The sequence below is a fragment of the Crocuta crocuta genome, unplaced genomic scaffold (assembly GCF_008692635.1).
Source record: "Crocuta crocuta isolate KB4526 unplaced genomic scaffold, BGI_CrCroc_1.0 scaffold312, whole genome shotgun sequence".
NCBI lineage: Eukaryota > Metazoa > Chordata > Mammalia > Carnivora > Hyaenidae > Crocuta > Crocuta crocuta.
The window spans coordinates 1,003,651-1,015,029 of NW_027527378.1; the positions used below are offsets into that span (position 1 = coordinate 1,003,651).

Below are 11,379 nucleotides of genomic sequence, written 5' to 3' on the forward strand. Positions count from 1 at the left end.
ATCTTCAAAATCCCACACATGCACACCAGGGGAATGCAGGTGTTTTTTGGGGGGTGTGTTTTAAAATTGATGCAAATAGCATTCCATATTGCTACTTTTCTCCATTTGGTCAGGATAGGAACTAATAATACACAGAAGCTGATTAACAATTTCAATGAAATCATCAGGCTGTAGTGACACTTAAAAGGTAAATGAAGAGGGGCGCCTGGGTGGCTCAGTTAACTGTCCGACTTTTGCTCAGGTCATAATCTCACAGTTCGTAGGTTCGAGACCCGCATTGGGCTCTGTGCTGAATGTTTCCTTGGAGCCTGGAGCCTGCTTCGGATTCTGCGTCTCCTTCTCTCTCTACCCCTCCCCTGCTGTGCTCTGTCTCACGCTGTCTCCCAAAAATAAATAAATGTAAAAAGAAAAATGGCAAATGAAGATGTCCCTGCCGGAAACACGCCATGCAGCATCAAGGGAGCTACCACAACTGCTCACCTGCTTTGTGCAAACAACTGAATGGCTAAAACCCTAGAATTATGTCAGATCCGCCAGGAACTTCAGGAATCACCTGATGAATCACCTCGTTTTATACAGAAGGAAACTGAGACCCAGAAAGGTTAACCATCTGGCCCTCAGAGGACCACAGAGCCACACAAACCTCAGGTCCTTCCCCTTCCTCCCCAGGATTCTTGTCGGTACTTCATTATGGCTTAATTCTGACGTACCCTTAAATAAAGGGAGCCATGTTCCACAAAATACCCAACACAAATGGATGGGTGAATGGTGAGCTGTATGGGAAATGAATCGTATCACAATTTAAAACAAATAAATGGGCATCTTCAGACACCAAAGACTTATCCAGTTGGGAGGCAGAATCAGGTATTGCTGTTTTGGTTCTGACATTGGCCCTGTGAAATGGGACATCACTCCCGGGACACTCAAGAGGAACAGGTAAAAGCTCTGTGGATTGCACTTGCAGAATACTCCCAATTTGAAAGAGAACACAAGGCCACAAGCACGTAGGGGGGAAAAAAGACATCAAGACTAGAGAAAAGAGAATTTAAAATAAGGAAGAAACACTAGGGGCTCCTGGGCAGCTCAGTCGGTTAAGCGTCTGACTTCAGCTCAGATCATAATCTTGCAGTTCATGAGTTCGAGCCCCTCGTCGGGCTCCACAATAAAAGTGTGGAGCCTGCTTGGGATTCTCGGTCTCGCTCTTGCTCTTGGTCTGTCTGTCTGTCTGTCTTTCTCTCCCTGCCCCCACTTGTGCTCTCTCTCTCTTTCACAATACCTTAAAAAAAAAAAAGATGAGGTAGAAATATTAAAAAATAGCTATACAAATAGACAAATATTCAAAGGACAGAGATTTTTTTTACATAAATCATATTCTATGTGTAAAATAAAATTCTGCCTCTCCATTTACTAGGAGACATAGCCTTCTTGTTGGAAATTGGATCTTCACTAACAAAAGTGGTAGAAATTCTGATCTGAACTCAGAAAACCCAGAGGATATCTAAAGGAGAAAGGAAATTTAATTGCCTTTTTTATCAAAGCGTCCCTAAGCCATCTATATCATCTTTGATAATTTTGGATCCCAAGTCATGGCAAACTGAAAAGTGAGGAACACAAGAAGGAAAGACCAAGAGAAATTCTGTTACGCCAAACTCAAGTACTAAATTTGCTTGTAAGCCAAGTCAAAGACTTCCAATATTGTAGAAAACGTACCCAATATTGCCAATGTCTGTTTCTCAAAGAATTTCCAATTTACTGGGATTATAGAGATAACTATTTCAATGGGAACAATGAGTTTCTCTTAAATCTCATTGGCTTTGCAGGAAAAAGCCACACTTAGTCCAGAGGTCAAGAACCAGATTAGTCTTTTAATAAGGTGCTTTTTAATAACATGATCCTAGCTCAGAAATTCAACTTTGATTTTTAAAAACCAACCATGAACTCTGGCTTTAGGACATGACAAATGAAAATAAGGTCTAGTGCATTTTTAACAATTCCCCCTGTAAGTACTGGGTGGAATATCTCATCTTCTCCTGGTAATTTTCCTAGGGGACAGGGCAGGTAAATGGCCCCATATTTCCTTTCTGGTGAGGCTATGTATGGCGTCCAGGTAATTACCCACCAATTCAATGAAAGAGAATGATTTCTGTGCCTCTCAGCCTTAAACAAACAGTCCTTAGTCTCGGGGTATATAGGATTTGTAAATTTCTCAAATAAAATGATTATAATGTGGTGGACATACAGGCACACAGACACCACGCCCCCCCCACGGTCAAGGTAGGATGTGTGGCCCCAACTGCCTCGCCAGCCGACAGGACCTCACCCAAGGTCACACACCTTCCAGGGAGGGCTGGATGCAGGAGGGCAGAGGCCTGGCCATCTCACCCCGACTCAGGCCATTCCAGCTCCAGAGCGGCCCACGGGGTCAGCCACGGCTGGCACCGAGCCTGCCTCCCAGCTGCGTCTCCCTCTGCCTGGTCCTGCTTCCCTCCCTCTGCTTCCTCAGCCTCGACCCCAAAGGCACCCTGAATAAATCTCCCGCACACTCAACTCAGTCTCAGAGTCCACTTCCACGGGGAAACCAACCTGCAGAACATACCATGACATTGAAGGTATGATTATTTTTTGCAAAGAAAAAACAGTTCAAGAATACCTGTGGACTGTGTACATGAGTAACAAACTACCAGGAAGCTTTAAGGTTTAACAGATAAAGTAGTCTCTCAGGGTTGGCTAGCGTTTCCACTCTTGTTCCCATAAAGGCTTAACCTTGATCTTTCATCATACAAACAGGTTTTCTGAAGTGATAAAATGCTGAAAATGGCTCTCTTTGGTATCTGTAAAGCAGTAGGAAATAGCTTAAGGGCAAAAATAATACAGAAAAGCAATTTTTATGGAACCTGGATCAAAAGCTGAATTACATAGCGGGATGGGTGCATTTGGGGAAGGGGATTAAGGTACACTTAGTATGACCGAGCACTGAAGAAAACTGTACAATCGCTATATTGTACACCTCAAACTGATACAAACACCCTGTTAACTACAATGAAATGAAAATGAAAAAGTTAAAAAACCTGAATTATGGGGCACCAGGGTGGCTCAATTGGTTAAAGTGTCCAACTTCAGCTCAGGTCATGATCTCAGAGTGCATGAGTTTGAGCCCCGCACTGGGCTCTGTGCTGATAGCGCAGAGCCTTCTTGGAATTCTCTCTCTCTCTCTCTCTCTCTCTCTGCCCCTCCTCTACTTGCTTCCTCTCTCAAAAAAAAACTTAAAAAAAACCTGAATTACATTTTTGACTCAAATACTGAATTAAGTAAAATATGTTGAGTGCTAAAGATTTTTATAAAAAGTATACTAAAATATTTTTTATAGTTTGTCAAGTTGGTTTCCATATAACACCTAGTGCTGATCCCAAGAAGAGCCCTCCTCCATGCTCATCACCCCCCTTCCCCCTCCCCCACCCGCCCTCAGTTTGTTCTTGGCATTCAAGAGTCTCTCATGGTTTGCCNGTATGGTGTGAGAAAATGATCTAGTTTCATTCTTCTGCAAGTTGCTGTCCAGTTCTGTCAGCACCATCTGGTAAAGAGGCTGTCTTTTTTCATTGGATGCTCTTCCACACTTTGTCAAAGATTAGTTGGCCATACATTTATGGGTCCAGTAAAATTTTTTTTAAACATTTTAGTTTTTGAGAGAGAGCGCATGTGCATGCATGAGTAGGGGAGGGGCAGAGAGAGAGGAGGACAGGATGGGAAGCGGGCTCCCTGCTGATCTCAGGGTCAGGAGTTCAAGTCCCATGCTGGGTGGAGAGCTTATTTAAAATAAATAAATAAACTTTTAAAAAGCCATCCTGAAAAGGAAATTTAAAAATGTTTTTAGGGGTGCCTCGGTTGGTTAAGTGTCTGGCTTCAGCTTAGGTCATGATCTCACTGCTGGTGGGTTCGAGCCCCGCACCGGGCTCTGTGCTAACAGGTCAGAGCCTGGTGCCTGCTTCAGATTCTGTGTCTCCCCTGCTCATACTCGTGCATGCTCACTCTCTCTCAAAAATAAACATTAAAAAAATGTTTTCAATGATTTTATTGGGGGCACCTGGGTGGCTCAATTATGCATCCCACTCTTGGTTTTGGCTCAGGTCATGATCTCACAGTTCACAGGATCGAGCGTCACGTCAGGCTCCACGCTACAGCATGGAACCTGCTTGGGATTCTCTTTCTCCCTCTCTCTCTGTCCCTCCTCCAACCTCCCCCCCAAAATAAATAAGTGAACTTAAGAAAATGATTTTATTTACTTCCTAAAGAATAAAATATCCAGGTATAAATTTAACCAAGAAAGTGGAAAGCCTTGTACACTGAAGACTACAAAACCAATGCTGAAATAAAGAGGGCGGAGATAACTGCAAAGACAGGCCTGTGGTTGGACTGGAAGGCAGACTCGATAACAATGTCAATACCACTCAAGCGATACACAGATACAATGTGATCCCCATCGAAATTCCAATGGCCTTTTTTGTTCCAACGCAAAAGCCAACTTTCTAATTCATACAGAATTGCAAGTGGCCCCAGATGGCCCTAACGATGCTGAAAAAGAACAAAGTTGAGGAACGAGATTTCCTAATTTCAAAAATTACTACAAAACTACAGTAACCACAAAACCACGACACTGGCATAAGGGTCAATATCCAGATCAACGGAGCAGAATTTAAAGTCCAGAAGCAAATCTTTACATTTCTGGTCAGTTGACTTTGATAAGGGTGCCGAGACAATTCACTTGGGAAAGAAGAGTCTTTTTTAAGAAATGGTTTTGGATGGAGTGCGTGAGTGGCTTAGCCAGTCGAGCACTTCAGTTCAGGTCATGATCTCAAGGTCCGTAAGCTCGAGACCCACATCGGGCTCTGTGCTGACACCTCAGAGCCTGAAGCCTGCTTCAGATTCTTTCTCCCTCTCTCTCTCTCTCTCTTTGCCCCTCTCCCACTTGTGCTCTGTGTTTGTCTCTTTCTCAAAAAGAAACATTTAAAATTAAAAAAAAAAAAAAAAGAAAATTGGTGTTGGGAAAACTGCATCTCCACATGCAAAAGAAAGAAGGTAGACCCCAATCTCACACCAGCTACAAAAAGTAACTCAAAATTCATTAGAGAGATAAATCTAAGAGCCAAAACCATAAAACTTTTTTTATTTTTTAATTTTCTTGAAAAATGTTTTTTTAAATTCTAGTATGATTAACATATAGTGTTGCATTAGTTTCAGATGTGTGTATATATAATGAACTTAATTTTTTTAATGTTTATTTTGACAGAGGGAGAGAACGGGTGGTGGGGGCTGTGAAGAAACTAGACCTTTATTGCTGGTAGAAATGAAAAAATGGTCCAGACACTTTGGGTATCATTTTGGTAGTTTCTTTAAAAGTTAAGCATATATTTACCTTATGATGTAGTAATTCCAACCCTGGCTATTCACCCAGGAGGAATGAAGACCTATTTCCATGCAAACATCTGTACTTGGATGTTGAAAGGAATGTTATTCATAATAACCAAAAAGTGCAAACAATCCAAATGCCCATCAACTTTTTAACGGCTCACTAGTATTCTTTTTAATGTTTATTTTTGAGAGAGAGAGACAGACAGACAGAGTGCAACCAGAAAAGGGGCAGAGAGAGAGGGAGACACAGAATCTGAGGCAGGCTCCAGGCGCTGAGCTGTCAGCACAGAGCCCGATGTGGTGCAGGGCTTGAACCCACCAGCTGTGAGGTCAGGACTTGAGCGGAAGCTGCAGGCTTAACCGAATGAACCAACCGAAGCCCCTGCGGGCTAGCATTCTACCGTGTTGGGTATTCCATATTGTATCTAGATTAGCCTTTGTGTAGCTATTCAGGGAAACAAAATGTGCATCAGCCAGAGAAAGGACACTGCTTGACATACAAAGGAACTACTGAGGCAGGCTACCTCATGGAGGAACCTCACGGTCATCATACTAAGTGAGAGAAACTAAACACAAAAGACCACATTATTGTATGGTTCCATTTACATGAAAAATCGTGGAAAGGCAGACCTTTAAGACATAAAGCAAATGAGTGGTTGCTTGGGGCTGTGAGGTGCCAACAGGGATTGTGTGCAAACAGGAATTTTGGGGGGTGATGAAAATGGTCTCAACCTGGATTGTGTTGATAGCAACCCAACTCTCTAATTTATTCAAAATCACTCTATCCTGTGCACACAGGCAAGCCTAACAGTATGTAGACTATGCCTAATTACAGCATTAAAGAAAACCCTGGAGGGGGGCCCCGGTGGCTCAGTTGGTTAAGCGTCCTTCAGCTCAGGTACCTCATGATCTGACTGTTGGGGAGTTTGAGCCCCATGTCAGGCTCTGTGCTGACAGCTCAGAGCCTGGAGCCTGCTTTGGATTCTGTGTGTGTGTCTCTCTCTCCTCCCCTTTCCTGCTCGTGCTCTGGGTTGGTCTCTCTCAAAAAAAAAAGAACATTTAAAAACAAAACCTGGAACATGAGAACAGGAGCATGGTCTGAAAAAGAGCCGAGTACAAAGTTGATCCTGTGTTTCCAGAGAGCAGACGAGCCCAGAATGGCTGCAGGTGTGGTCCAGCCTGAAGCCTAGAAGCTGGCTTCCCATCCTCCACACCCCTGCAAAACAACNNCCAGTCCACGGGGGCTTGGACAGAAGCTGAGAAGAAGAGGCATCTGCCCGTCTTGTCGCCTTGCTGCTTGAGCTGGGACAGTCATCTCTGACCTTGGGATTAAAATTTACACCATCGCTCCCCTAATTCTAAGGCCTCAGGACTTGGGAGTGAATCACACCAACGGCTCTCCTGGGTGTCTGGCTTGCAGACGGCCGACGGTGGGAATTCTCAGCCCCCATAATTACGCGAGGTGGTTCCTCACAGTAAATTTCTCCCTCTCCCTGGATCTCCTACTGGCTCAGTTCGTCTGGAGAGCCTGGACTCGTACCCCGGGCCTCCACCAGGGATCTCAGAGCCTCCAGGTCTCCACCTCCTCACAAATCACTTCAGGCATTCAGCGGCGTGTTCAGTGTACACCTGCCTCACCTAACTTGCTAGTTTACTGCCTACCGAGAGGAACTGTTGTACCTCTTTTTTAAGCTGATTATTACAGACCCCCAAATTTCATCAGATTCTTCCCCCAAACCTGTGCTGGCAGACAAGTCAGATCCCTGTTTCTAAGCAGCACTAGCTCAATCCATATTGAGGGGACAACTGAGTAAACTCTCCTTAAAAGTCACCTGATTTACTGTGACATTCTTTTTCATTGTTTAATCACTATTAGCTATGAGATGACCATTCTGCTTATCCCAACCTTTTTTTTTTTAATGTTTATTTTTGTGTGTGGGGGGGGAGAGAGCGTGTGTACATGTGTGGGGTAGGGGCAGAGAGAGTGAGGGAGCAAGAGAGAGAGAGAGAGAGAGAGAGAGAGAGAGACAGACAGACAGAGAGAGAGAGAGAATCCCAAGCAGGCTCCGTGCTGTGAGCGCAGAGTCCACCGAGGGGCTCAATCCCACAAACCGTGAGATCATGACCGGAGCCAAAATCCAGAGTCAGATGCTCAACTGCCTGAGCCCCCAGGGTGCTCTGCAACCTTAACTCTGAGTTTGCCCTACACTTCCCTGCCACCCAGAGTAGAAGTACTGTCTCCCTACTTTCCAGAAATGGAAAACATTTGCAAATGACCGTGAACAATACCTCTCAAGGTTTGTTTCCCTTCAACCTTTCCTCTCAGGTGCTATTTTCCACCCTTCCGGCCACCTCTGGTCCTTTATTTTGTTCTCCTGAATGCCCTAAATTTTCACACCCCATGAAGCATGACAACCAGTAGTGAGCACTGAATTCGAAAGTAACAGCAAATACAGCAGAGAGATTAGTTGCCAAATCCTGTAGAGTAAGTTCACCACAAACAAACAAACATACAAATGCATACATACATATACACCCAGGGAGAAGGGTGCCCTGGTGTCATTAGAATTACCAAGAATGTGAAGGAATTCCTGGGTGTTTAGAGGAGAGAGCATGTGCCAGAAAGGAGGGTATTCAGTGGAATGGTAACAGAGGGACACTCATAAGTCTCTTAGAGAACAAGAATATTTCTAGGCTCCAAAACACTTAATAGTCAGGATGGAAAAAGAGTTTTCTTTGCGCTTCGCCTTAATGTAATTACTGTTTTGAGGAATAACTATTTCTGAGACATTCCTTGCATTGAATCCAAGTTACGTCTTTTCACTTGTGCAACAAATATGGAAACACAGACTCTGAGAATTGCAAGTTATCTATGAGCCAAGTCCAAGAGTTTAACCTTCTCATTTCACTGATGAGGACTCGGAGGATGGGGGCAGGGGTGGCTGCCCAAAGCCCGTCAGAGACCAGGCTGGGCTACACCTGTGCCTGCCAGCCTCGGGCTCAGGCTCCTTTTACTGGGTCCCCCGGCCCCCGCCCTGCCCCGCCCAAGCTCCATAAAGAAGGTAATTTAAGAAATCGAGATCTAGAAAGCACAAGAAAGACCCCCATAAGTGGAGAGTATCCGTGTGCAAATGGAACAAAATGAAGTGACCCGTCTTTCTATTTATTTTCCCAAGAACCCTAACCCACCCTGATGCCTTAATTTTACACGGCAGCTTATGAAATCCAAGCTCCAGTGGCAGCCACGTAACCTACACTGCATGTTTGGTTTCTAGAACTTCAGCCTCTGGCTTGGAGGAGGAGAGGCGAGGCTTGCACCTCAGAGAGGGAGCTCTGCCTGGGTTCTGAAGAAGACTAAGCCCACAGCTGCGGGGTGGGGCCTGGTGTGGAGGGGGGATGTCATGCAAAGCTCCCGTTCCCCTAGAAGGGGGCAGCCCTGGGAGAGCCCTAGCTCCTCTGCCCTTCTGTCTGTCCCTGTCCCTTTGGGAATTCCAACCGGTATAGAAAAAGAGACAGGAGGCCCTTCCTTTCTAGAAGGACCAGTACAAGCAGGCTGAGGTCAAAGGAAAGAAATGAAGGACACCTCCTCCGTCTAGGTCACAACTGGTCAAAAAACCACTGCGCTACGGGTCTAGGAAGACGCACGCTCCGAGGTGCATTCAAGGTACAGGGTAACAGCACCACTTCCAAGGACGTGAACTTATTTGAAGGTCTTGAAAGTGGGGATTTCATTACACAATTCAAACCAACATGATGTTGCTGTCACTGCAGGAACTCTGGGTTAGGCCCCGTATTACCTCAGGTATAAGTTCATGTTTCTCTGTTGTTCGGGAAACTTGGGTGGGAAATACGGGAGGTAGTGGCTCCAGTGAAAACAATCTTGGTGGTCCAAGAGACCAACCCAGATCTGAAGAGACCGCCAGACCATTCCATGCTCAAAGTCCTAGTACACAATGGAGAAGAAGTCCATTTGCCTGACCTTGCCTTCCACCCTTCACCCCGGATGGGAGTGGGCCCTGAGCCAGCAGGCAGCTTCAAGGACAGGGGGTACTAGCCATCCCCCTGAGAGATACGCCAACAGACACAATCAGAGATCACTTTGCGGGGCACCCGGGTGGCTCAGCCAGTTAAGTGTCTGACTTCAGCATAGGTCATGATCTCATGGTTTCTAAGTTCGAGCCCCACACTGGGCTCTCTGCTGACAGTGAAGAGCCTGCCTGGGATTCTCTCTCTCCCTTTCTCTCTGCCCCTCCCCCACCCACGCTCGATCTCAAAGTAAATAAAACTTAAAAAAAAATTCACTTTGTTATCTGTAGGATTTTCAGGCAAGCATCTTATACATTTACTAGGTTAAAAATCTGAAAATAGAATACTTACTGTGTTTTTCTGGGTCACCATATCCTGAAAAGAAAAAGACAAGATGAATATAGTTTCTAAAACCCCCCACTAATTTCCATAAGCACTACAAGCACTTTGGCCCCCATCATCCAGCACCCACCTCAGAGCAAGAGTTATCATTTGAACCCCCCCTCCTTTCCCTGAGCAAAAAGCTTCAAATAGGGCGAGCCTCAGAGAACTGTAAAATTCATGTTCTAAAGAAAAGAGATCATAACTGGCTGGCTTTGGGAATGACTAAGGAACATTTACAGTTATGAAAATGTCCCCTAGTATGGGGCGCCTGGGTGGCTTAGTCGGTTAAGCGTCCGACTTTCGCTTAGGTCATGATCTCGCTGTTCGTGGGTTCGAGCCCCGCGTCGGGCTCTGTGCTGACTGCCAGCTCAGAGCCTGGAGCCTGTTTCAGTCTGTGACTCCCTCTCTCTCTGACCNCCCTAGTAGTGGCAACGCCTTTGTCCCAACACTGTGAGAGTCAGGTCTCGGGCTCTGAGCACCTTGCACCTCGCCTATCCAGGGAACCGTGTCGGGGATGGCAAGGAACCGCCTGGGAAGTACTGCTTCTTGACTCAATCAGTGCCGCCCCCCGCCCCCCTACACCCCCCGTCAGCCTTTCTGCAGAAGGCGTGTTGCTGGTAGGGTTTCTGCCGCATCACTGTAATCGACTAGGAACCTCCAGATTCAGTGACAGCAATTTTAGTCAGTTAACTTAGCATAATGGTTGTGCAGCCCTTGACCGTGCCATTTACGCACTGTCAGCCAACATTTGCTGAGAAGAGAAAACATAATTGAACAGCTGCCCCATAAAAACAGGTTTTCTATGTTCTGAGATTTCAGTTTTCTGTTGACAAGTGGGGATGGCTTCTTCCAGCATCAGATGTAACACACTACCCATTTCCATTTTAGGAAGTTTTTTTTCCATATTTTTAAAAAATTAACACTTACCTAGGTTATGGGACTTTCCAGAGGAGCCCACTACGGCATAGTTGAGAAAAATCACATATTGCATCGGGAAAAAAAACACTTTCTGATTTCAGGTTCCTCATCAAAATATAGCTTAAGAATCTACCCTTCTGTATCTGCTAACTCTAAATATTTCCAAGCACAATTCCCTTAGTGAAAATCAAGATCTAAACATCTGAAGTAATAGTTTAGATTGGCTTATAGTCTTTTGAGAAACTATTTTACAACGCCAAGTACAAAAATAAACCAGTTTCTCCTTTCAATGTCTTATGAATGACATCTTGAAACAGCACTGCGCTACAGCTACAGAGAGCACAGCTACGTGAAGCATGTGTGACAGAGAACACATACAGGTTTCACACCCGAAGCAGGCTGTATTTCTAGCAGGAAATAACCCCCAATTATTACAGAACCTAGAAAGATCTGGTTAATATTAAATCCCAAGAAACACAAAAATGTTCAACTTTGCCATCAGCAAGTTGTGCTATTTATATACTAGTTGTTTCTAATGCTAAGGGACCGGACATTCAGAAATGGTGTCCGTGACAGCTAACTTTAAGCCACTAGCTCTCACCAGTGGCTGCACTTTGTGAGTTTAAAAAAAAAAAAAAAAAACAG

The 11,379-nt window shown here is 45.0% G+C and overlaps 1 protein-coding gene across 1 annotated transcript in view; it reads right to left on the bottom strand.

Moving 5' to 3' along the window:
• Window positions 1-11,379, bottom strand: part of MAP3K15 (mitogen-activated protein kinase kinase kinase 15) — a 130,449-nt gene that overhangs the window by 91,008 nt on the left and 28,062 nt on the right. Inside the window, 1 exon segment of the mRNA XM_077769493.1 lies at window positions 9,784-9,807. Within this exon segment, the coding sequence (XP_077625619.1) occupies window positions 9,784-9,807 (24 nt within the window).